General features: G+C 40.8%; 1 protein-coding gene across 3 annotated transcripts in view; it reads right to left on the minus strand.

Moving 5' to 3' along the window:
- LOC133223331 (core histone macro-H2A.2) overlaps window positions 1–25,930 on the minus strand; it is a 27,847-nt gene continuing 1,917 nt past the window's right edge. Inside the window, exons 1-9 of one of the 3 annotated variants that reach the window (XM_061373931.1) lie at window positions 24,784–25,862; window positions 21,635–21,866; window positions 13,563–13,669; window positions 12,011–12,208; window positions 10,294–10,404; window positions 8,758–8,857; window positions 7,757–7,846; window positions 5,588–5,762; window positions 1–712 (exon numbers count right to left, since the gene is read on the minus strand). In XM_061373931.1, the coding sequence (XP_061229915.1) occupies window positions 547–712; window positions 5,588–5,762; window positions 7,757–7,846; window positions 8,758–8,857; window positions 10,294–10,404; window positions 12,011–12,208; window positions 13,563–13,669; window positions 21,635–21,806 (1,119 nt within the window). In that variant the 5' untranslated portion in view covers window positions 21,807–21,866; window positions 24,784–25,862 and the 3' untranslated portion in view covers window positions 1–546. Of the gene's footprint in view, window positions 713–5,587; window positions 5,763–7,756; window positions 7,847–8,757; window positions 8,858–10,293; window positions 10,405–12,010; window positions 12,209–13,562; window positions 13,670–21,634; window positions 21,867–24,783; window positions 25,869–25,930 lie in introns of those variants that run through there. The other 2 variants (XR_009728527.1, XM_061373932.1) reach the window with 2 other exon arrangements.

Genomic DNA, 25,930 nt, shown 5'->3' on the forward strand with positions numbered 1-25,930 from the left:
TCTTTTTCTTTTTTTCTTATAAAACAAACAAAATCACCATGAAATACTCTCAGTAATTACAGATATTATTGTGAGTCAAAAGCAAAACAGAAGCTCCTCATGCATCACTTCCAGATCCTTTTCCCCAATCTGTGGGCTGGAGGCAGAAGTTTACCATCTACCCTCAAGGGAGGGGAAAAAGGAGCAGAACATTTTTAAGAGCTGTCTTTAAAGTGTGAGTGTGTGTGAAAAAAATCATCACTACAAACCTAAAATGAAGTTACTCTTTAAAAACTTCTAGACTAAAATAACAAGGGACACTAAAAGTCCTGAAAAGAGATGGTAACTCAGTTGCTTAAGGTGATACAAATGGCTAGAGGATGCTGATAGCATGAAGAAATCAGACTAAGCCCTTCTCATCTATAGTCACAGCTCTTCATCAAGTCACAACACATCACACTACTACCACTCCCCCTCCTCATCACATTGAAAAAATAAAACCCACCTCTAATGCTTTTAATGCTACTCAGGTTTGTTGAAAAATAAAGTTTCATTTGGCTGTCATTGCTACTTTGTGTCTAGCTTGGCCATTTCTTGCACATAGATGCCAATACTTTCACTGTCGAAGAGCAGAAAGTAAATGTTCTTCAAGGAGGAAGAGTTGGTGCCGTCAAAATGGGTGGAAATAGCTCTTAGAGTCACCTGGGCTGCCGTCTGTTTTGGGAAGCAGTTTCTATGTGGTAGGGGAAGAAAACAGAACAAGTGAGTGTCAGTCACCTGTGCAAGCATTATGCACACGTGATGCTGAAAGGAACAAGCCATAGCTGTACCAACTACAGGCAGATAGTCCCATCTCCAGTTTTGCTGTGTGTAAATCCTAGAAGAAAGCCCAAGGTTTTGATAGCAGTATTCATCTGCTGCTCTATTAGTTTCCTTGCTGTCACTGTTACTCTCTTCTTTTGCTTCTACTTTCTATAATAACACAAAGATTTTTAGTGCCCTTGCTTAGAATTAAACTTTTCCATGCTGTGCTGGGCAGGGATGCCCAGGGATGATTAATTTTTAATCAAGGGATGATTATTTTTTAGTTGGAAATTGAAAAACAGAAATACATCAACTACGTAGCTGACTTCCTCATGCTGTCATTAAAAACACTTTGGTTGAGACTTCAGTGAAAATAGTTGAAATATAACCCCAAGCCAAATTAAGGCCAAGTCTCTTTAATTCATTCATTTTGATGGTAATAATTTCTAACCTACAATTTGAAAAGCTAGAAGCTACCAGTCTCTACAGTAAGTGAACTTTTCAACTGTGTTGACATCTCTTGGGCCACCTGGCCCGCATCCTTGAGATTCAAATTTCTTGGCAGCAGCATTTTTTCCTTATTCAAGTATTTCCTTATACTCCTTATTCAAGATGTCCTGGGTTCAGCAGTAGCAGTCATTTTTCTCCTTCTTAGTAGCTGGTGAACCCAGGACACAAGTCACAAAACCATTCAGCTGCAACACAGTTCCTTTGTCCTCATCTCCACACAAGGCATCTGCACGACAGTGTATTGCAAAGAGCACAGATACTACGAAGTGCTTTGCACAGAATCATAGAATCAGCTAGGTTGGGAAAGACCTTTAAGATCATCAGATACAACCATTACCCCATGACTACCAAGACCACCAACCACTAAAACATGACACCAAGGGCCTCATCTACACGGTTTGTGAACCCTTCCAGGGACAGTGATTCCACCACTGCCCTAAGCACCCTGTTCCAATGCCTGATCAACCTCTCAGTGAAGAAATTTTTCCTAATATACAATCTAAACCTCCCCTGGTGCAGCTTGAGGCTGTTACCTCCTGTCCCATCGCTTGTTACTTGGGAGAAGAGACAGACCCCCAGCTCACTGCAACCTCCTTTCAGGCAGTTGTAGAGAGCGATAAAGTCCCCCCCGATCCTTCTCTTCTCCAGACTAAACAACCCCAGTTCCCTCAGCCACTCCTCAACAAGACTTGTGCTCCAGGCCCTTCACCAGCTTCGTTGCCCTTCTCTGGACCTGCTCCAGCACCTCAATGTCGTTCTCATAGTGAGGAGCCCAGAACTGAACACAGTATTTGAGGTGCAGCCTCACCAGTGCTGAGCACAGGGGGATGATCACTGCCCTGGCCCTCCTGGCCACACTATTGCTGATACAGGGCAGGATGCTGCTGGCCTTCTTGGCTGCCTGGGCACAAGCTGGCTCATTTTCAGCTGTCAGTCAGCACCCCCAGGTCCTTTTCAGTAGATCAGCTTTCCAGCCACTCTGCCCCAAGCCTGTAGCATTCCATGAGATTCTTGTGGCCTAAGTGCAGGATCCATCACTTTGCCTTGTTGAACCTCATACCATTGGCCACAGCCCATCAATCCAGCTTTCTGTAGACCTTCCTACCCTCCAGCAGATCAGCACTCCCACCCAACTCAATGTCATCTGTGAATTTACTGAGGGTGCACTTAATCTGCGCATGCAGGTCATCAATGATGATATTAAACAATACTGGCCCTAACATATCAATAAGGTGAGGGACACCACTAGTGACTGGTTGCCAACTAGATGGGACACCATACACCACCACTCTTTGGGTCGGCCATCCAGCCGGTTTTCAACCCAGTGAAGAATACATCTATTCAGGGCATGAGCAGCAATTTCTCCAGGAGAACACTGTGGGAGACAGTGTCAAATGCTTTAGTGAAGTCCAAATAGACAATGTCCACAGCCTCTCCCTTATCAACCAGGTGGGTCATCTTATCACAGAAAGAGATCAAATTGGTCAAGCAGGACCTGCCCTTCATTAACCCATTATGATCATCTGCTCCGTGACCTTCCCCAGCACTGAGATAAGGCTGACAAGCCTGTAGTTTCCAGGGTCCTTCCTTCCTGCCCTTTTTATAGAGAGGCATATCTCTTTACGTAAAATTCTGACTGCTATAATACTGGACAGAATTTCAAGAACTGCTCTACAGTTTGAACTTGATGCTCATCTAATGAAATACTCTGCATTACAGTATGCTCACACTTAGGAAGGTCTCCACATCGTTCTTCCTGTCTTAACACTAAACAAATTTATTGAGTTAGAAAGCACCACTTCCTGAAGTGATCCATGTGTGTGTCTGCCACTGACATCTGGAGAGAAGGACACACTCCTGCACCGCCTGCTGGAGCTTCTCTGCTGGCTGACAATGCTTGTAACAGTTTTGCTGATTCTGTACAACACTAAAGAGTGTCAATGCAGTGCTTACTACGTGAGCATGTAGGAAGCCACGTACCTTGAAGGGCCAGGATGAGACTTTACTGGGACATACGGAATTGTTTGAAGGTGAGTTAAGACACAGCTGAGGTTTCAGACAGGTCTTTGTGTGTAACTCTGCTGGCTGTTCTTGAGTTTAATGCCTCCTATTTAGATTCTACTGCATGATAATGCTCCAGAAAAAGTTCGATCCATGTCCCAAAAAACTGGCCAGCACAACCTAGCCCATGTCCTTCCTCTGAGGCAGGATTACACATAACTTTTCTGATCCTGAAATAAGTTTGTCTGACCTATACTTAAAGATCTTCAGTTATGGGTCTACATCAGAATAAATGGATAAGCCATCCCAGTGCCTAACAATCCCTACACTTAAAAAATTATGGCATTGCTTTTAATAGCATCCAGAGCAGCCTTTGCAGTGTTTTTTCACCACTGTCGTGTGCATTTGGTTGTTTTTTTTTTTCTAAGGTTAGTACCACTGACTTCTAACTCATTTTTATGCTAGTGATTTCAGATACTTATCATACTTGTGTGTGTGTATTGCAATATATATATTAAAAAACATCCAAAAAAGAGCTTGTAAACTAGTCAACAATAACTGCCTTATCCATATTCAGTGTAATCCAAATGAGTATTAGCAAACGTATTTTCCTATATTTTTAGTCTCTGGACAGCATCTGCACCAGCCCAGCCAGTATGCCTTTCTGGCAGCAAGCTATCAAGCTCTCAAAAAGGACTTTTTGAAAATGTTTTTCAGTTAATTTATATCTGCTTCACAGCACAAGTAATTTCATCTAAACTGCATTTCTCTACTTTTTACTGACAAGCTCATAAAGGTGAAAAGTCCTGGCAAAATCGAGTATCCTAACAAAACCAGCATTTTGTGATTCTGTGATTTCTTGTGCAGACATGTAGGTGGAATAATATGACAGCAAAACCATTAAGTATTCTTTGAAAAACTGCCTTTTTTCAGATAATTTTAAGGTTCTTTGATAAAGTGTAAACCAGCAGCACTTGGTAAGACTTACTCTATTTTCAGTTAGCATGAGTAATTTTAAGAGCAACAGAGAGTGAAATAGAACTAAGCAGCAGAAGGATCTGTGCTAAGACTAATGGTCCAAGACTGGATTATTCTTAGATATTGCTCATAGGAGACATGAGATCCATACAGACTAATTCTAGTGGCATTTAAAACTATAGATCAGTTTTGAAAGCTGAACTTTATTATTAAAGAGCTGTAAAACCATTTATCACATTTTGCTTTGACAACATTATAAAAAAACACGTGTATGAAGGAAGACAAAGCATTAAAAATTGCACTGCCCCCTATTTATTCTTTTATCCCAATCCATAAAAATATTATTATGACTTGTAAAATATCTCCATAAAAATCACATTTTCACCTCCTGTGTATTCAGTGATGTGTGGTGATTTCACTGGTCAAAATGCAGTTTTACTTTCATTTGATTCATTACAGGGCCAACACAACTGCACTATACTACATACTCTAATCTTTGGGCATTACTAACAAAATCAGTAGTTGCATTTCAAATGAAATATAACTGTGTGAACTACAATATGAAATAACAAATTCTGCAGCTAGCAGGGCTTGTGTAAGTTTTCTTGTGATCAGAGACCAAGCAAGATTAACAAAGTGTCAGCATAAAATAAATAAATAAATAAATAAATAAATAAATGCTTTGGATTTCTTAGTCAAGAACATTTTATTTGCCAGTTACTGAGAAAGAAATGTGTAATTTCATATCTGGTTTCATAGCTGACTTTTTAAAGCAGAACTCTATTTGAGAAACATTTTCTCAAAGAGAAGGTTTTCTATGTAAATAAAACATCGTGTATGACTAGTCTGTTTAATATATATCCTTAGGATGACTTAAGTGAACACCCCACATTTACCTAGCACAGGCTGCATCACTGTTATTTGCCTTCAGTATTACACTGATGTAAACTTGCTAGTACAAATGTAGTTTTAGTAAGATTCCCCACAGCAAAATGAAGGAACATAAAAACATAGGTGGTGCAGGCCCCTAGTAGAAGAATGAAAATTACTGCCCAACAATAGAAAACACAGCAAGTCTACCCAGCTCTCCTGTGGGTTAGCTGATTTCTATAAAAGCTTTCTGGTCATTCCTTGCAAACACTGCACTTCAAGCTCCTCTAATCTGGAGAAGTATGGTGTCAGACAGCAACCTGCAAGCAGCCCTCTCTGAAGGCCACAGTCCAGAGGGTTACCTCTTCATCACAGTAGCAGCTCTGACAGTGAATTATACCATTGCTACCTGATACAGAATCCTCCTATGCAGAAAAAGTCATACCTGCCACTGGGAAACGGGGGGAAAGCCACGGACTTCAACTTCTTGTCTTCTGCGGCTGTTAAGCAGTTCTTTATAGTCTCTTCAAGCTGCTCTTCACACTTGTCTGAGCCCCACTGTGGGATGTGACAGTGGATGACAAACTTTGCTGCTAGGCCGCTAGACTGAGTAAGTGCAGCTAACACAAATGAAAATATAACATTTAGTTTTGAATAGAAACCACCCTGCAATGACCTCTCAATCCAACGTACTTTCCTAATTACATCACTTCTCCAAAGAAATACATTAGAAATTAAAATATGCCACAATGCTCACTTGTAATCATAATGTGACTGTCTCATCATTACTTTTGTGATCACTTATTATTTCTTTGAAGACCAAAGAACACAGGGTTCATTTGGTTAACACACAGTTAATAATATTTTTTAGCTTTCTCATTAAGCATGACCTCTGGATTTGTTTTATGCAATGTATCAAAATCTTTCACTGAACACGGTAACACTGATCCCCCAGCAGGCATTTCTGCAGTGCTGTCACACCCTTATCTGAATGCTTTTAACAAATACCTGCATCAACATTACAGCTCCAGAGTGTTAGGAAGTAATACTCAGACCCACTTCACAGTTGGGTAATTTCAGACAACAACATGAAAAACCAAAGATGTTTACTGAAAGTCTCCATCAGTTATGAACAATTAGGAAGCTAGATTAATTTTTCAGAAAGCCTAATATGTTTGCTTTTGTTGCAATTGTGACCGTTAGCACTTCTGGAAATGTAGGTCTTGGGAATCCCAGGTTAAACACCCCAAAATTAGCTGTGTAATTAAAGTCTAAGGACGAAAAACTTGGGGTTTATTCACTTGTCCACCATCACCCAGGAATTCTGTGTCAGGCACAGAGGAATTCTGGCTAATGCTTCACTGTGTGCTACTGAAATTTCAACCGAAGAGAAACATCAGGCCTTTACCAATAGGAAGCAAATTGACTGAAAACAACACAGGTATCCTGTGAGCAGCACTTGAATTCAAGCCCACTGACCAGAGCACAAGTGTTTGCAGCAGACCTGCAGTGATTAACAACCATTTATTATCACTTGCCCCCCCCCGCCCAGAACAGAAGGGATAATTTCAAATACAGTAACAAAACGTAGTGCTAGAGAGAGTACATTTTCCTATCTATTAAACTAAGATTACCTTCCTTCCTGGGACTGCCTTAATAGCGTAACAGGAATCTATTACCCAGTTAGGTAGTGATTTTGACAGAGAAAAGTAGTTTACTTTGATGTTGAATACAAAAGTGAAACAAAGTATCTTGTACAAAAATTTCCCTGTCATTTGAGACTATAAAACTAGGCTACTCACTTAGGAAATTTCCAAAACTACACTATTTAAAGCATGTAGTTTCTTGAGTAGAGATACCAAGCCAGATAAGGCACTAGAAGATACACTGTAACTTCTTTCACCTGCCTCCCAGCCACCTTCAACACCTTTATTTTGTTTTAACTGCTTTGATTTGTCCACAAAGGAAGGAGGAAGGTGTATAATCTCAAGTCCCAAACGATGCACTGCTACAGATGTGATAAATATTTGAAGGGAGCTCTTCGGTAATTTGTATTTCTGTAATGTAGCTGTAGTGCCTGGGAGAAGTGCTGCAATTGCTCTTCCAAAAACCATGCCAGTTTCAAAGATCGTATCACATCTTTATTTGCTTTTGAAGTAAGTTAATTATTTGGATTATAATCAAATATGCATAAAGCAAAGTAATTTATAAACTACCGCTGTTCTTATAGCTCATATATTAGGCTGAGAGCCGTTTCTGATTGTCACTACAGAATGCAGAATGAACAGGACAGGAAAGATGGCACATCTGTGGCAGCACAAGTTTTCCTTAAATTTTGGACTCCCACAGACAGAAACTGCCTAAGATAAAATAATCAATCTGCTGTAACTTATGGTAGCGCCTAGAAGCCCAAAGACAGAATCTGCACAGGACACAGGAATCCAACTCTTCCCTCCCACCAGGCACACTGTCTGTATCAGCAAGAGCTTCGAAACAGAAACATTTACATCACATAAGCAAAAGCACATATATAGTCAAGGACAGATCAGAACGTCCAGACAAAAGAACATGTGAAATAAGCTGTTTCCAAAAGAGAGAGTACTGTTCTTTTTACCTTCAGCAACTTCCAAAGGTCCTTGAGATTTGCGAAGCTCTTTCACTGTTTCTAAAAACTCCTTCCCTCCAGCCTTTTCCAATGCCTTGCCTGCAAGGACACAGAGCAAAAGGCCTTGGCTTCAAAGTATCAAAGTGAGAAAAACAACTCTATTTAAAGGAAGAACACTGCACACACATTATCCTATTTTCCCTCTACCAGCAGCAGCTGTTATTTATACTTACCACTCTGGCCAGCCATAGATGAAGTTTACTTTTTAACTGGTTTTGAAAACCCCTGTATGTTATTACTGGAAATCACTTAATATAGTTATCTGTAAGAAGACTATCTTACTCTGACTTACGGCTAAAACAGTGAAGAAAGGGGTGGTTTTTTTCAGCCTCCAAAATCAACTCAATATACACACCCTACTACTTTCTGAAATAAACACAACTGGGATGCCACTGAATGTCTTGATGACTGACTGTATGAAACACTGTTCTAAAAGCCTGCTACTAGATTCTGTGCCTCTCTCTGCAACTCACTGAATATCCTTTTTACTTCCTATTGCTTCAATTTCCGTATTTGTACACCAACAGTAATAGTATTTCATTATTTCACATGAGCAGTATGAGGTTTTGTGCACATTTCTAAAGTATGTAAAATCCTACAATGAAACACATAATTAGAAGTGTTATTAGTATCTAATTTTTGACATGGAATTTTCAGAGGCAAATATAAAAATAATCCAATAAAGACCACAGTAATTATTATTTACACCTTTGCTGCTCATGTGCTTCAACAAATTATCTGTGTTTTGATTGCTGTAAGGCATCATTAAAAATAGATAAATTAGTGATTAGCCTGTTATACCTAGTCAGATCCAGCCTCATTTTCAGAAGTGCTGTAAGTGATATTTTATGGCCTGGGGAAGACTCAGGATGGGATCTCAGCAGGCAGCTAGTAGACCAGCTACTGTTCCAACTCTAGATCTGTTTTTTCTGCTTGTAGCAAAGCCTCACCTATTTCCTCCTTGAGGTCTATTTCAGCAGTTGTAGGGTGAACAATGCCTTCTACTTTCATGGAGCCAATATGGCTGATGTCACTCTGTGTCAAAGAAAGCTGTAAAATAATACAGGGGAGTAAAAAACAAAAGTAATGTTAGCGTGAAATCATTTTCATACAAAAACACTAAAATGAAAGAAGGCTGGATTCAGTCTTTCAGAGATCAGCAGTTTTATCATGGTCAGTATGTGCTATTCTGATTTTTAGCCACTAATTAATTAATTTTTACACCGCTTATTTTGCAATATGCCCACAGGAGGAGTAGCATAGGAGGGCATCCAGAGGAAGTGTCTGCTAGAAAAATTCATGCTCTAGCCTAACACTTTGAAAAGAAAAGGGGAACTCTGGAAATGCTTTTGCTTCAAGAAAAAAATAGTAATATTAAAAAGCTTTTCTCCTGTCAAAACATTTGCCCCCAGTAAATTACTGTTGGGGGCTCAGAAGAAGGGCTAACCACTATCCTGATCTATAATGGCTTTGCAACCCAAGTAATGAATTAGCCTTTCAGTTCCTGGCATAAATAAGGAATGCTTTACCCACCCAAGCATGTGGATATAGTAACTGATAAAAATAATGAGTAAGACTTTGCAGCTGCTAAACATGTGCCCAGCACACCTCACTTCTTCCAAGGTACACTGCAGTACTTAAATCCTAACCAGCACAATAAGAGCTGCCCATTTTAGAGAAGAACGTACACAGATTTTAGAGGAACTTAGGACAGAACTGAACAGAGGAGATCCAAGCTTTGTCTACCTGGCCAGATAACTGCTTTTAGCAATCTTCTGGATTTAGTATGTATCTGGCACATTCTAGACCACTGCTTCAGCAAAAGAATTCAGTCCACCTGATCCCATAAGCTCTGCTTCATACAACAGGGTAGACATCAGTAGAGGGGGCTTATAGAAGCAGTTTCCAGAAAAATACTTTTTCCAGATGACCTTACTATTGGAAATAATAATGATATTAAAAAATCTTGACTATACCTCCATAGTTAAATCTGTAAGAAAAGGTCCAGTTTCATTCAGAGGGTCCAAAAACTTAAAGAAGGCAAAAATCCCTCTTCTTTTTGGTGAGAACAGAGGAAAACCAAACAAAACAAAGGGATATATGGTAGGCTGGACACCAACGACATGCAGGCGTTTTGGTGGGGCAGTTTTGTAATTCTGACTAAGTAAGGTGTCCCTGTCTGTGCTGAGATGGAGAAGTAGGCATGCCCTGCAGCTCTGGCGAGGTTCTCAATTTGGACTTGAATTTGAGAGAGTAGCACCCCGCAGCCCACTTTCAGATGGAGCTCCTGGGCTTCTGGCACAAACCAACGTGTGGAAGTTCTGGGTGATCCTGGGACCTGGGCCAGAAATACTCTTTTATAAATAATCAATTTGGGACCGCTAAGGGAGAATGTAGAGGTTTGTACTGGTGTTATATCAAAACCATACTTCTATTTATGCTAGGCTCCATTGCTGTGATCTAAATCTGTTACAACTTTGTATTACCTTTTGTCCTGGCACAAGACTCTTGGAGGACAAGATAGTGAAGCCATCCCCAGGTCCATCTTCAGATGTTGAATTTGAAGCTCCTTCTTTTTCATTGTCCTTTTGTTTGTTCTATTTGAAGGAATTAAAAAACAAGAACTCTCAAAGGGAAAAAATAATAAAAACCAACATTTGCCATTATTCAGAAATTGATAGATTTTATCAGTTACTATACATCTCATCTTTTTGGATCAATATATTATTTACAGCCTTTTAATCCCCTAAGACTATGTAACAACAGATCTTTCCTATTTATATAATGCTAAAACATCAGTGGCTCATCTGAGGTACTACATACGTTTGTAGTTGCATTAGGAGTCAGTGCATCCACATCCATCTGCAATTTTATTAACAATTAAGGTTTTATTTATGGGTGGGGGTGTGCTGCTTTATTTTTGCTGTTAACAGAGCAGAGCTTGTACTAAATCAAACTTAGTAATTTAGTAACCCACTCAAATGGTCCTATCTGAAGGGAAAAAAAATAGCTTCATGGTCTAAAAACCCCCATAAGTTTCAGCTAATAAATCACAGATCTGAATCCATATTGACAGGAGCAAGCCATCATACCTACATACAAGCATGACAAAAATGACTAAACAAAATAACTAATAACTGAACTTTGAATGCAAAATCCCATTTGTGGGACATACCCCTTCATGCAGGCTGGCTCCAGGAATAACAAATCTGCTTCTACCAGGACTGCAGAAACATCACACATCTCTCAGTATTTGCTTTAAAGTATGTTAGGAAGCTAACTCTTCTTAGCAAGTTCCCAGTAGTGCAGTGCACAATTCAAATTAAGGTGGTAGCCGAGATCAATACACAGGCACATCCTATTAAGCAACTCTGTTTCCTTTTTAAAAGTTGTTTCTGGATATTCTCAGCTATGGAAATGTATTAAAGCCTAGAGGCATTCAGAAAGATATGCTTAACACAAGTCTGAAAATCTTAGGTCAAAGCTTAATATCATTTAGTCCTACCTAATTAAAACAGGAGTGTTTTAAGATGCATGCACTGGAGGACTGATCTGATTACTGCTTTACCAAATTAAACCGATTTGTATGGTGACAGAGCATTAGCAATTGTGAGGGAAGGTGCAGTGGTCAAGTTCTGATTAATTTCTTCTTACAACTCTTTTTAAACAACATGAACAACAGCACACATAAACAACAAAACACATAAACGAAGAGCCTGTCAAAATGACATTTATGTACCATGTTGAGGCAAGCTCTCTGGATAGTGAAAAATCTTCAACAGCAACCCAGTAATTGTACAAGGCTGAAGGTGTGACATGTCTCAAGTAGAAAATACTTTAAAATACAGCTTCCTTTGTTTAAACACTAGAGTTCACTGCCACACAGTGTGGAGATGAAAAGAGTCTAAACTGTTATCAAGAAAGTATCGCAAAGGGTGACATGCAAAATCTAAAATGTTCCCCCCAAAGCTTTAAAAGCTTTTATTATGAAAATTGATTAAAATACTGTGTTTGCTTTTCTTTCTAAAATTTAGAGGAAAAATAACCCTGTTGTGTCTATTATCAACTCCTAACTCCTACCTCCCATTTCTAGCTGTTCCAAACACTGCTGAAGCACTAACTTATTCCTCCTAATAATCTTAGTCAGTTTTGATCCACTTCCTCTCCCACACCTCTGAAATCCCACATCTGCTTCATGCTTACCTTTTTGGGTGTCCGGGCCTTGGTAGATTTTGCCTTCTTCCCACTCTTTTTGTTCACTATCGTTTTCCTTCCCTTCTTCTCAGGAGCAGGTGAAAGGATGGTCTCAGATTTGCCTTTGGCACCCCGTTTCTTGGCTAGAAGCTCTGGCTGAATTCTGGGCAGGACGCCTCCACTTGCAATAGTCACACCTTTGAGCAACTGCAAGGACAAGCAGCACATTACAGATTCTCTTAGCTGGCACTCAAGCTATTTTTACTGACTACATTACACATACGCAAGTAGACCCCACACTTCCTACAGCATTGCACCTTGCCCCTTTATCATGAAGAAAACAAACAAAAATCATTAAGGGGAAAATCCACAACTACAAAACCTGGCAGTGATGGTGAGGTCAGACAGAACATCACTGAGAACTCCATTACTTCACTGGTCTCTCTTCCACTGCTAGGTTTTCTGCATACCTGTCTTCAGTTCCTCACACACAGTGAGTGAAGGTAAGAGAAGACAAGTGCCTGCAGGCTACTTTAAAAACAAAACAACCCCACCAAACAAACAACCCCCCCAAAAGCCATGTTTGCACCACAGTCCTGCCCAAAGGACTGGTTGTAGATCCCTTTGGTAGGAAAACAGATTCAGTGAAAGCAAGCATGAGTCTCAAGAACCTGCTTTGCAAAGGTGAACAACAGGAATGGGCTGGGATATTACACAGTGGACAAAGTCTGGCTAACTCCTAATGGACACCGCTAGATCTAGCCCCCACTTTAGAGGCCAGTGACCAGTGCCTCAGAGCAGGGAGCTAGTAGTGTTAGCATGCTTTTCCCTCTCTCTTGGCCTCTGTTTTGACTTTTCACTCCCTCTGACTGGGAACAGGGCTGGATGACTTCATGGGCACCATATTTTCATTATTTAAAGCAGTCAAATAAAGTGCAGGAATCTTTTAGGTGTGAATGATGTCATACATCTTCACATGAGACCAAACAAGAAGACATACTTTGATGCTGATGGAACCTTTCCAGTGTCCCTGAATGCTGCAATTCACAGCCCATGCCATGATCTCTTGTCTCAGTTAAGTTCAGCAGAAGTGATCTGCAGAGTCAAGAGCACTGTGAACCACAATCTGGTTGCTAATGGGGCTTGGGCATACAGACAGGGAGGCAGCCCTGGAGGGAGCAGTAGTGAGTGAGTGGGCCAGATCCCTACCCAAGATGGGCCTCTCAGCCAACATAACAAAACACACATTTCTACAACTTTTGAGAAAAGGTCTTCCATATGGCACATCTTCTTTAAGTATTGAATCTCCCAGAGGAAAAAAGGAAGCATCAAGTCCACCCACTTCAGCAGGACTCACAGGCTACAAAAGAAGCAAAATCTGTATCTGAGAATTTAAGATATCAGAAAACCTTTTTTTTGTCTGCTTTTACTGAAGTAGGCACAATCTTGTTGTCTTCTGGTACAATAATTGTGTTCTTATTTATGTGTCAGACTAAACTGTTTCTAAACTTCCATGATACGAGATTCATTAATGCCACAGCACTGAAACGTAAACAGGTACCTGATTCAGTTCCTCATCATTTGCAACTGCCAGGAGGATGTGTCTGGGGGCAATTCTTCCTTTCTTGTTGTCTCGTGCTGCATTTCCTGCTAATTCTAGAATTTCAGCTGTAAACACATTGAGATAAAAATAAGTAACAAAAATGCAGCTTAGGTACACCCTGTATACATATTTTACATTCCTTCTTCATACCCATTTGCCTTTGCAGGGGTATTTCTTGTTTTAAATGGTCTTTGCTACAGAAAGGCAGAGACCAAACCACACTCCATATATTTGTAAATTGAGGTAAAATCATTTGTCCTTCCTAATTCCCTAAAGGATAGCTAGCAGAAAACATGCTAAGGTCACAGAACCTTTTACAAGTGCCAAGTTAGAAAAAAAAAATAAAATCACCCTATAAAAATGTACATCAGCAGTCCACAATAGAGCAATACACTGTAAACAATAAAAGAGTAAAGCGTGCAGTGAAACCCGAAACCTAGTACAGACAGTTCTGACAAAACAGCAAGGATTCTCAGGACCAGGTAAGACAAAGACTGAGGTGCATTTAAGAAAGTACTTGGAAAGCCAACAAACCAGCCAGACAATGCTGCTATTCTGCATTAAAGGGCATTGAAAATCTGTGAGAAGCTTCATTTCAGAACAAGATATAAGAGGTTTGACTTAGATGCAAGCAGAAACAACGTAAAAGCTTCAGAACATGAAGTACTGGTAGAAAGTTTCTTCTACGCCTCTGGGCACAGGAAGTCACTTCAAAAGTATGTTCTCTGAATTTGCAGTAATATTTATTCTGTGATTACAGTCGCTGAGCTTTTTCTAATCGTTATAGAGGAAACACAGACACATCTTTCTGAGTTTATTTGATCTGTAGCAGTATGATCATTAACTTACATAGTCTGGCTCCTACGCAGAAGTTATTTGTCATGTAAGAACTCTACTGAAACATTGAGAAGGAAGGAGAAGCAAATGTTTTGCTCCAAATAATCATAAAAATATTATTCACACCTTCTTTCATTTTAAAAGTATCCAGTGTCCCTGTCCTCTGGTTTTGGGGTTTGTATTTACATAACAGGGATAAGAAAATTACAGCCCATCAGTGTCCTTTTAATGATATCTCACTCCTTTTTATTAAGCTAAAAAAGAACTGTACCTATTCTTAAAAAAAACTTTAATGAAAAATCTAGCTGAAATCTACATAATGCTCTCTGGCTAAAATTCAAAGGATTCACTATGAGGTTTAGCTCTCAATTCATACAAGCTTTCAATTTCATTCAGTTAGAATGACAAAAGTACATACTTGTCACCCAGTTTTCAGTACTACACAGAATTATGTATTTAACTGAATGTTGAAGACGTAAAAGCCAGTTTTTAAAATCATGTGCATATTCGTGGTGAATTATTTAAGAAACAGCCAGAGTCTGTTGAAAATTTGAATAATTATTCATGCCAAATTTCTAAGAAACATTATCAAATTTGCAAAGGCAAGCATTTAAATGTTACAAAATAACAGAACTGTGGTTATGATAGCTAGGGCACTGCCATGAGGAAAAAGCAGTGTATGATCGGACAGTCAGAAACAGTATCGCATCCCAAACACACCCTCTGCCTACATTAAAAGTTAGGGCAGCAACCTCGGCTCTAGCATTTCGTAACTCTGAAGCATCTGACTTGGACTTCAAAGGAGGAGACTGAACAGAGATCCTGCATAAGCCACCTATATTCACCCCAGTGGTGCTGCAGAGCTGGAAGTTTCAGACCTTTTTCCCAGACCTCTGCCAGTGGAGCTAATACAGCAGCAGACAACAGGCACAGATTGCCATCCATTGTGCAGACCAGCATAAAGCAAGAAAAGAGATCCAGACTTCTCCAGTGTATTTTGCAGGTGTGTGCTGATAGCAGAGGAAAATTGCATCATGGAAATAAAAAGGCGACACATACTTACCTGTGCGGTAACTGAAGTTCTTTCAGATGTGCCAAAAACACGCACATCCTGCTACCTGTGTGCTCACCCCAGTTCCCCAGGTTCTGGGTCCTTTGGCCAGCAGCATCCTGATGGTGCTCTCAAATGTCCTCTGCCTAATGTTAAGAGCAAAAAACGCAGAACACTCAAATGCCAGCCATCTACCACAGGACACCAGAAAGAAGGGAATCCAAGGCAGAGGTGATGTATGGCAGATTGTGGAATATACCTGTAACTTATCAAAAGATGCCAATTGTTTGCATAGGTGAATAATTGCCTTACTTCCCTCAAATGACTGTTTATATGCATACTTTTCTGATGCTGGAGTCAGGGACTTAACAGTCTTAAAAATACAAAATCGCACTTGCAAAATTCAACATCAAATCTGGAGGGTTCAGTTTTCACAGCCTCTGCTGGTAATCACAGATCCCTAAAGAAACTGCTTTACATTTCAAGTAGCTCCAGCTGAGGCTACCTACACTCATATGTAAGAATATATAAGAATGTGTAAGAATATAGGTCCTACAATAAATTTCTGTACTATATCAAGCTATCTTGAAATCAGGCATCTTGATATTCTCAGACATGGTTTTACTTTATATGCTTTTAGCAGCAGGCATTAAAAACTAAAATAAAATTTGAAAGTAATCTTACTTGCATCAAGATTCAAAATGCAGAAAAATGCCTTCCACACTGGAAGCATAACTTCAAGTTCAGACATCTTAAATGAGATGGTTACAAAAAAAATAGCTCACCATATACACTCCACAGTTTAGCTGGGCCTCAGGTAGACATCAAATGCTGGTCAACAGGGTAATACCCAGAACTATTCACTGTCTCTATGCAACACATGGCATTTTAAAAGGAGCCTTTCTTCCGATTGATAAGCACCTGGGACCATGGAAGAGCATAAATGTATGCCAGGTATCCCAAGCAGCAGCCAAGCTATTGACCTGAATGAGATTACAATTTGCTATCCTGTGACATACAAAAAAACCAGAGGTTTCTTTAGCTGATGGATCAACCGATTTGGCAGTGTCTGGGAACTAAAAGCACCCTAGCCAGGCTGAAGATATTTGTTCAGCTTAGCTCTGCCTGCTTTTGTGAAGTACTCAGCTGAACTGATAAGAAAGGTGCACGCGAACTACTGATAGCAGAATTGGAAAGATTGCAGACAGGTTATTTTCCAGTTCTCCTTCATGTTAAATTGTAACAGTTCCTGTTACGCTATCACATACAAATCTACCAGTAATACCTTTGCTATGAAAAGACAGCAAAGGTATTTTGTCCTTTGTCCTCCATTTGCAAGTGGAAAAGTATTTGCTTGCTTTGTCTCTTGATGGCAGATGACCACAACAGAAGAGTATAGCAGTTGATGCCCTTTGAAGTAGGAAGTATTTGCAGGTGTTGTGTTCTGCCCTAATTTAGAGAAGATGGCTTACCACTGACACCTTCCATGAGTTCCTCTGACCAGCACACCATTCATATGTCTTCTGCTTCCTAATCAAGAGCCATATGCATTCTTTGCCTACGTTTTGGGAAGGTGCATTATGGGACACATGCAGTTGATGTTTGATTTAGATGATGATGATTGCAGTTACCCCCATGCACATGCAGAGCATAGCCTGGCATGCATCTGTTGCGAACTCCGTAAATCCAATGGGTTTGAGGCCCGTTTTTCATGGAGTTTTAACTCTGAAGTCCGTGGAGCCCAACACTGTTCCAGCAAACACAACCTTCTGGATAGGAACTAAACTGCACATTTGCAATATGATTTTCAAGACTGAGATATAAAACAGCATAGAGAAATTCGGGGGGGGGGGGGGGGAAGCCTTAGAAGACTGATGAGATCTTCCTCACATCCTCATCAGTCAAGGTCAAAGTACCTCTTTTTGAGACACACTGTGGTAATACCTCGCATTTTAACAATGTGGTTGCTAAGCCAAAGCCCAGATTTGGCATTGATAATGGCTTTGGTGCTCCCACAATCAATTCTGCATACAAGGGGAAAAAATGGGGATCTAGTGGCTCATGACAAAGAACTTGTACATAAGCCAAGAGGCAGTCTGAACCACGTCGCATGCTGAATAAAGATGCTCAAGACATACATGCACCACCAGATGACGCTAGTCAAAAGACTCAGTGCTTCATGGCAACACAACTATGGGCCATCAACTGACCACATGCACAGCTGATAGCTCACATGAGAATTGCTGGACCATGCTAGGCCCTGGATGTATTCAATCAGAGAGCTCTGGTCCTGTTTGACCCTTCCAGCCTCATACACCCAGCCATGACTTGCTTTCCCAGCCCCATAGCCTATTCTCCTTTCCTTGACAATCCACACCTGAAACGTCTATCTTAGTTGCCCTTCCTGGACAGTCTCAATTTCTCCTATCTACTCTTCTTCTAGTAATACTCAAGCTCAATCTTCCTTTCTAGGCTCTTCATTTTCAGCATGCTCTCCATTCAGTCCTTCACCTATGCCCTATTTTATCAACGTACCCTCCAGCATCCTGTCAGGATTTCTGGACACCTTCCCACTGGCCATCAGTTCAGCTTTCCATTCACGGCTCTGTCTCTAGCATCAATATTCTTTTCCCATCATCATCATCATATCCCCAGAAGGTTATGATCTGTTCTGTTTCCTTCTATCACCAGTGTGGAAGCTGTTCCCAGTCTCCTAGTTTGCTTATTAATTCCAGCCTGCCCTTCCCACCCCATGAACACTAAGTAAGATTAGCTCTTGGTAGGATTCAACTCCTTCATATTCATGTACTCCCTACCGTCAGTTCCAGACTCTCTTGCCACCCACCTGTGTGGCTTCTGTCTTCAAATCAGAAAGCTTCCTCCCCTGTCTGCCCAGTACCACTGAGACCAAAGAAAGCCCACTCTCTGCTCTGTGCTGTGACCAGGAGCAGCCAGGGACAGCACTGAGAGATAAAAGTTCTGAGCATCTGCAGCCGTGGGCTGAAGCACGCTCAGCCACTGCATGTTTCATGAGCAATCCTGTCACATGTTGGTGCTGAAAGGTTGAGGCATGCTCTGTCACTCTAAGGACACAATGAATATACAGTTTGGGCAGCCTGGGGTGCTGAGAGAGGCTGGAATGTGCTCAGGGAGGACCAAGTCTTCAGAGATTCTAGTTGTTAAAATCAGAGAAGTCTCTGCTGAGCGTAAGCAACCTGTGCTTTTTCAAAGTTACAGCTTGGCCAAAGAGAGCAGATTTCTCTGAGATGGCAAAGACTACCATTCCCCTTTCGTAAAGCATCATCTCTGCTCAAACACAGACAAGCACACAGGCATTTGGAGAAGTTCTCAGTAATGTGTTAACGCAGTAGAAAAATATGGTTTAACCTACATTTGTGAAACAGTTACAGGACCAGACGCCCTTACTCCCACCCTACCAGGTCTATGCTGAAGCAGTTCTCCTGTACGCAGGCTTCCAGCCTGAGGAGCCATTTCATAGCTGCAACTCTGTGACAGAAAACTGGAATCTGCAATAGGAAGTATCAGATAAAGCTAATAAATGTTGCCCATTTGGCATATAATACCCCTCTTGACAACAGCCTCGAAAAGCATGTTTTGTTTCTAAAGGCTTCACAAAACTAAAGACTATATTCACACAAACAGAGGGTTTGATGTTGCAACAGTGGTTTTTAATTAATCTATCCACCTTTGTAATCTTTTCAAACAAAACTCTGGGTAGAGCACAGAAACTTTGGTTTGGAAAGACCACTATTCACAAGCAATAGGTGTTTGTTCAGAAACATGACTCCGTCCTATTACAACATATACAAGGCTGGGACAAGATGGGGGTCTCTCTGTGCTGAGCCAAGCAGCTTAAAACAGCGTTCCCTTACAATTTACACAGGCCCCCAGTCCACAGATCTAGCAATTTGCTTTCCTGGTTGACTACACATTCTTTTTCTCTAAAACAAAGTGTAGGCCCACACATAATCTGCCCTTACCATATTAATGATTTAATTCAAACCGCACTTACTAGCCAGACATGAAGCCAAGATATACATTGTTCTAGTTCAGATAACAGGTAAACAATGCTGCACTGTGTGTTACAAAATAACTCAGTCTACAGTACCAAAGTGCTGCACATACTAGATGTGCTGTTGACAATTTATTATTACACCTTGCGATAATTGCCAGAGCTCAAAACAAGTATCCACAAATGTTTACACTAGAAACTCCTTTGAATGCTATGGATCCCTGTGGAGTGGGGAAAGAAAAAAAAATAATATTCCTCTACAGACTGAAAGCCAGCAGAGTCACTCTAGAGCATGTTACTCAGTTACAGAAGTTACTGCAGTTTCCAAACCCCATGCAACATTGTTTTCATCTTGCAACACCCCAACATCCCGAAGTCTGTAGGTAACTCCTAACAAACAAAACAAAAACAAGATGAAAAAATCACTGTGGTAGAACAGGGGAGCTGCAAGATGAATCCTCCATCTCCATCTTACCCCTTAAGTCCCTGCACCTCCTGAATCACACTTGCTGAGCAGCCATCTGGTGCAAACTGCAAGGTGAGCACCACCACCCTGTTGCAAACTGCAGCAAGCTCTGCAAGTCAAGGACTTCCCCAGTACAGCACAACTGCACCAGCTCCACTGAGAGACTTCTGCAGTTACAAGACTTCATTTTTAATGTACGAAACTGGATTGTGCAAATATGAGTATATGTATGTTCTTAATGAAGTAAAATGTCTTCTCCAAAACCACTTTGAGAACTAACATTTCTCTATGATCAAATAAACTTAATATCAATGTTTTTTTCTCACACAGTAAAACAATAAAATCAAATGAGTGGGAGAAACATCACCTTGGATTTTGATTCTGCTTTTCAGTGGTGTTTTATTTTAAAACCAGCTAGTTTTCTGGACTCAGCTCTTGAAGGAGATGGACGTGAACATAAATGCAATCTTAAACATTTTGTTTGCATTTCTTTCACATAAGCAATACTTTCTCACTCTAACTCCAGAAGTAACCTCACAAAAAAAAGGAAAAATAAAAATATCAATTCTCATCCTGCAATTAATCAGCAGAAACGTGGACGTTTCCATGACATGCTATTAGGCATCGTCAGAATTTTAGTTTTAATAGTGAAATTATCACTATTTCAGGTTTTGAAAGAAAATAGTGCTTTTTATTTTCTGGTAACAAGAACAGGCTTTCATGTGTTGAAAAAAAAAAAAAAAGACAGCAATGTTTACATAAAAACTGCATGCTGCTACATTGCCAGCCAGGCTCCATGCAAGCTTCTTCCATACCACTCTGGAATAACTACACTTCTGAACCACAATTTACTCAGCTAATTTCATCCAGGCTTGTGACTCCTCATTGATTCTCTAATGCACCTCAGTCTTGATCTGTAACGCCTAAATAACCTGAACCAGAATCCTCTCTGCACTGGGCTTTGTAACAGTTGGCTAAGATGCTATTTTCCACAATTAAATCAGAAACAGAGCAGATAAGATCAATCACAGGCCAGTGAAATATTACAATATACATCACAGTATATTGCAGTATATCGTATCACCATGTGACATCTGCCCCTTCCTCTGAGGTCAATTTCAGAAAGGGAGGGAAACCTCAGGGTATGTGGGAAGATTTAAACCCTGAAACACTTCTTTTATATACTTAGGCAAGCCAAATGAACAACCTCCATATTTCGTAACACTTTTAGCAGTGTTCTGCAAGGAGAAATGCAGACAGAGAAACAGAGTTTGCTCACTTAAAAAGCCCAACAGGTGCACAAGATGAGTTTGTGCTCTTTTGTTGTATCCAGGTGTATCAAAAGCCTAATTCATATCAGTTTTCTCTTGGATGGAAACTACCTAGATGTGACTCATCACTCTGCAAAGCAATAAAATATAATCCTTTCAAGCATGGTGCCTCTAAAGGAGAAAATTTCCATCCTCAGCCTCTTCAAGAAGCAAATTTATCTTCTTAGCATCTGAAGTGAATTTCAACAAATCAGTGCTGCACTTGCAGAGCCTGAGTTTCAGAAGGGCTGAACATGTTTGTATCTCATTCCATGGATATCCCTCGCTTCTTTGTGTGTGATCAGCACTTCCAGGATCAGGTTCCTGGTTTACCTGCTAGGTACTCTATGACGGCTGCCATGTAAACTGGTGCTCCAACACCTATCCGGTACTTGTATGTTCCCTTCTTTAAGTAGCGCATCATTCTCCCCACAGGGAAAATGACACCTGCCCTGCTTGAGCGTGAGAGTTTGGATATTTTCTTCTTCCCACTTCGGCCTGACATCTTGCAGCTTTGTGCTTTTCAGTTGCTGGTGATTCGTAACCCCTTGCTCCAATCCGAAAGCTGCAAGAAAAAGAAACAGGATGGGTGTTCAGCATGTGCGAAACAGCTTCATACATTATCTCGTTCTTCCAGAAGAAAAAATCCAAACCCATTCTCAATACCTGTACAAGCTGAGGCATTATTCATTAAAAGCTGGATTAACTCGAACATTTGCTGTAACTTTCAATTACTGGTCTTTCAGGGTAGCAGTATCACAGAAAAGTGGCTTGGATTATATATGTGCATAAAAAATAATAAATAATATGGACATTAAGTGAATTTAAAAAATCAAAACAACCAAACCCAAACCAACACACAAAGCCTCACCAAAACAAAACCAAATCACACCAGGGTAGATTTCCATTATGATTGTCAAGTTTAGCAAGTCATAAACGGCTGAGAAGTACTGGCACAATGGACAGCATTAAAAAAGCTGAAAACCAGACATTGTTGCCAACTCTTAAGTGAAGAAAGTTGTACTGTTTGCACAGAAGATAAACCCTACCTACTTTTTTTTTTTTACCCTACCCTAATTTTATCATAATTTGCATTTTAAATAGCCTTAAAAAAATAAAGAGAGAAAAACAAAAGAGAAAAGTTGCTTGACATCCCTGCAAGCCCTTGGGAGCAATCAACATTCAACCAAGAAACACACAGAAATCTGTGTTTCATTCTTAACCTGCTTATTAAAATCAAGTGCATATACAAAGAGTGTCACTTGTCCCATAAGAAGCCAGACATTCCCAGAAACCAGCTCATCCATAACACCCAAAGTCAAGGGTTGGTTACTAAGACAACCTAACTTGAACACTGGTTTCACTTTCGGTATCAAGGAAATAAAATCAACACAGGGCCTCAGGGAAACCCTGGTGTGTCCTTGGTCCATCAGCCAGATAATGTTTTCTTTCTGTGTGCAATATATCATCTGGGCATGATAACAAAAGTTGGGAAAGATTATACCAGTAAACCTATCAGACACTGACACCTCAAAATTGATGTTGCTCATCATCCCATTCCTGCAAACTGCCAGCCTAGAATCATGAGCAGTGGTAAAAAAGCTCATGAACTGTCACCTGCAAGTGCTGATTAAAGGCAATGGCCACTTCAAACAGACACAAGTGGAAAAAAATCCCAAGCAATCCATTAACTGCACTGATACAGAAGAAACCAGTTGTGTAGGACAGAGAGCAATTACTAGGAAGCAGTTCCATTGATTAGGACCAGCAGGTTGGGGGGCAGGGTGTGGGGGCACAGAGGGGAAGGTGGAAAGAGCTGTTGTGAAAAGGCAAACCTTGCATCAAGGTGTACAAGCAAGAGGACAGGCAGCACTAAACTGAGGAGCTGTGTCCAACCACAGATATCATACTTCAGGCATGCACAGCAATGAGAATCCAAAGGAGGGCAGTAAGAACAATCAAAAGGTGAAAAGAAGCAAGGAGACATAATAAGTCTTTAGAGATGCTGCTTCTAAGGTGGAGGGAGTAAGTGATCCCTATGAAAGTGACAGGAGAAGAGCAGGACTCTTAGAAAAGCTGTGCAGCAGGGAGGAAAGCACAGCACTGGGACCGGTCAGACAGGGAGGTGCCAGAATACTCCCACCAAGACAACTTTAAACCAGTTACAGAATGTATGTCAGAAATGGCACAGGCAGGGCTTGATCTGCCTGGGGATGGAGGCTGTACAAGGCAGTCTCTTGAGGTTCCTTCCTTCCAGCCCTCTTGCTAAATGAAATTTGCAATTTGTGATAAACCCTTTATAAATTTTCAATTTCATATTAAGCTACCAATTAACATTTATAAAGTGTCCTTTTCAGTTTGTGATAACTGACATTCAAATTAATGACTAAACGCAGACTAGGAATTAGGTTTCTAGCCATCAGAGGAGCAAACTTCTGGAACAGCCTTCTCTCATGAGTAATAGGTGCAACATTAACTCATTTTAAGGTGGAACTTAATAAGCACATGCACTAGGTTGTGATCAGATTCCTGCAATTCCAGTAGGGCAGTTTCATCACCCCAGAGTTCAGTCCAGCGCTGAAATCCCTACAGGGAGTATGTATACTACAACAAACCATGTATCAAAATAATATCAAGCTGACCTCTGATATATTTGCTCCTGTAGCACCAAATCTCAATTGCCTGTAAATCAATTGGAAAAAAAAACCCCAAAGCAATCATGAGATTAGATTACCTCCACAGAAAATACTGTAGTTGCACTTGATCTCTGTGATACAGAATCAAAACATATTTGTATAACTAAGCACACCACTCTGGGGCATGCTATTGCATTATGTAACTTGTTGTTTAATTAATCACTTCTGTTGTCTCACTGAACTTTCTACCCCTGTACACCCCTTTATTTTTCCCTTCTCTCTCACAGCAAGTCTCAGCTTTTTTCCCCGACTGCCAAGGCAACCTCTGGAATCCCAGACACTTTTCCAAACACACTGCAGCAACGGATCAGGTATGTTTGCAGAATTATGTGAGAACCTAATTACAGAAGAAGTTTCAAAACTCTGCTACCACTCTTTCTCTTCTTTGCAACTCACGTGGACCAGGGTGTACTCGGGATTCATATACACAACAGCGTGTTCTTGCCTCATCTTGAGCGCTGTGGGAGGCAATTCTTGGTAGAAAGCCAAGCTATGGCAGAGTCACACCTATTAAAACACAGCTCCTGTAGACCTGGCCAAATAAACATGGTACACTGGGGTTGCCAGCTATCTACACTAGCCACCTTGAACGGCAGACACTAAGCTCAGGTGACTGTCAGTCTTTGGGATCTCCAAGTTCTCTTGAACAGAAGAGCTATACGTGGTCTGCAGCAAGGCCCAGGGGTTCAGATCCTGCTGAATCATTCCTCCCACAGGCAGGGATTTGGTTTACTTTGGAGGAAGGACATCAGCTCAGCCCTGACACAGTTACATACTTGCACTCACCTGAACTGCTCCAAAGCTGCCAACAGCTGAAGAGCTACAAGCTGATCACTGTTGTCCTAACCGTTCTCTTTGGGTGACACAGCTAAGCTCCAAAGGTTTATCAGCTGAAAAGCACCTGAACCTACTCACATTAGTTCCCTCACTGCTATCTGATTCATCATCTCCAAGTTTGCCCTTAGAAACTACAGCCTCTGTTAAAAAACAGAGCCATGCCATTTATGAGAAGTCCATCCTTGCTGTGCTGTAGAACTGCATCTATATCTGGCTACCATGACATCATGAGGCTCGAGCAATTTAAAGCAATTAACTTTTCCAACCTCTTAATTGGTCACGGCACACTCCTACTCTGCCATGACTCCAACATCTCTGTGTTGCTATGGGGGATTTAGTAGCTACCAGATCTCACAAAGCTCTCTACAATAGCATGAAAATAGGGTAGACTTTTGCAAGCTGGGCTTTCCTCTGTTGAGCTGTACCATCTTCAGATCCCAAAGAATCCAGAAACATTTTCTCTCTGCCTGGTGGAAAAGAGGTTTACCTCCTCACCTCTCTCAGGCAGTCTGCTTTGGACACTTGGAGGGTCTCTTCATCACAGACACTACCACTCCATTTCCTTCCCCCACCACCATCAGCAGAGGGTAGTAACTGCTCCACATGGACAACGACACAACAGACTGCCCTGGGATACTCCTTTCACCATTGTGCAATTTGCATCCCACATCACATCCAAATGGATCAAGCTTTACCAAAGCAACCTTAAAATCCCTTTCCAGTCCTTCCTACACGGATATGCAGAAGAGCAAAATCTCAGAATCATGTTTACGCAGCAAAGGCACATAATTTTCAGGGAACTAAGAGCAACTTGCAGACAGAAACAGATTGCAGCCTCCAAGTGAGACTGAACTTGAAAAGCTGGCCAGAAAACAATTTCAGATATTAATATGTTAAGGTCTAGCAAGAAAGCATGAATGCATATCAGAAAGTTCAGCATGGTACAGAATGCCTCAGATAAATCAAACCTAAATTTTTCTCAAAATAAAATCATAAAAAATGGTCAAAGAACCAAAACTGCTGCAACACTGGAGAAGAAAAGTAAATTCAGGCTGTTCCTCTTCCCATCCCAGAACAGACACACCACAGAGGCAAG

The sequence above is a fragment of the Neopsephotus bourkii genome, unplaced genomic scaffold, assembly GCF_033783945.1.
Source record: "Neopsephotus bourkii isolate Nb327-2 ecotype Australia unplaced genomic scaffold, CSIRO-AGI_Nbou_v1 NB_1634, whole genome shotgun sequence".
Lineage (NCBI taxonomy): Eukaryota > Metazoa > Chordata > Aves > Psittaciformes > Psittacidae > Neopsephotus > Neopsephotus bourkii.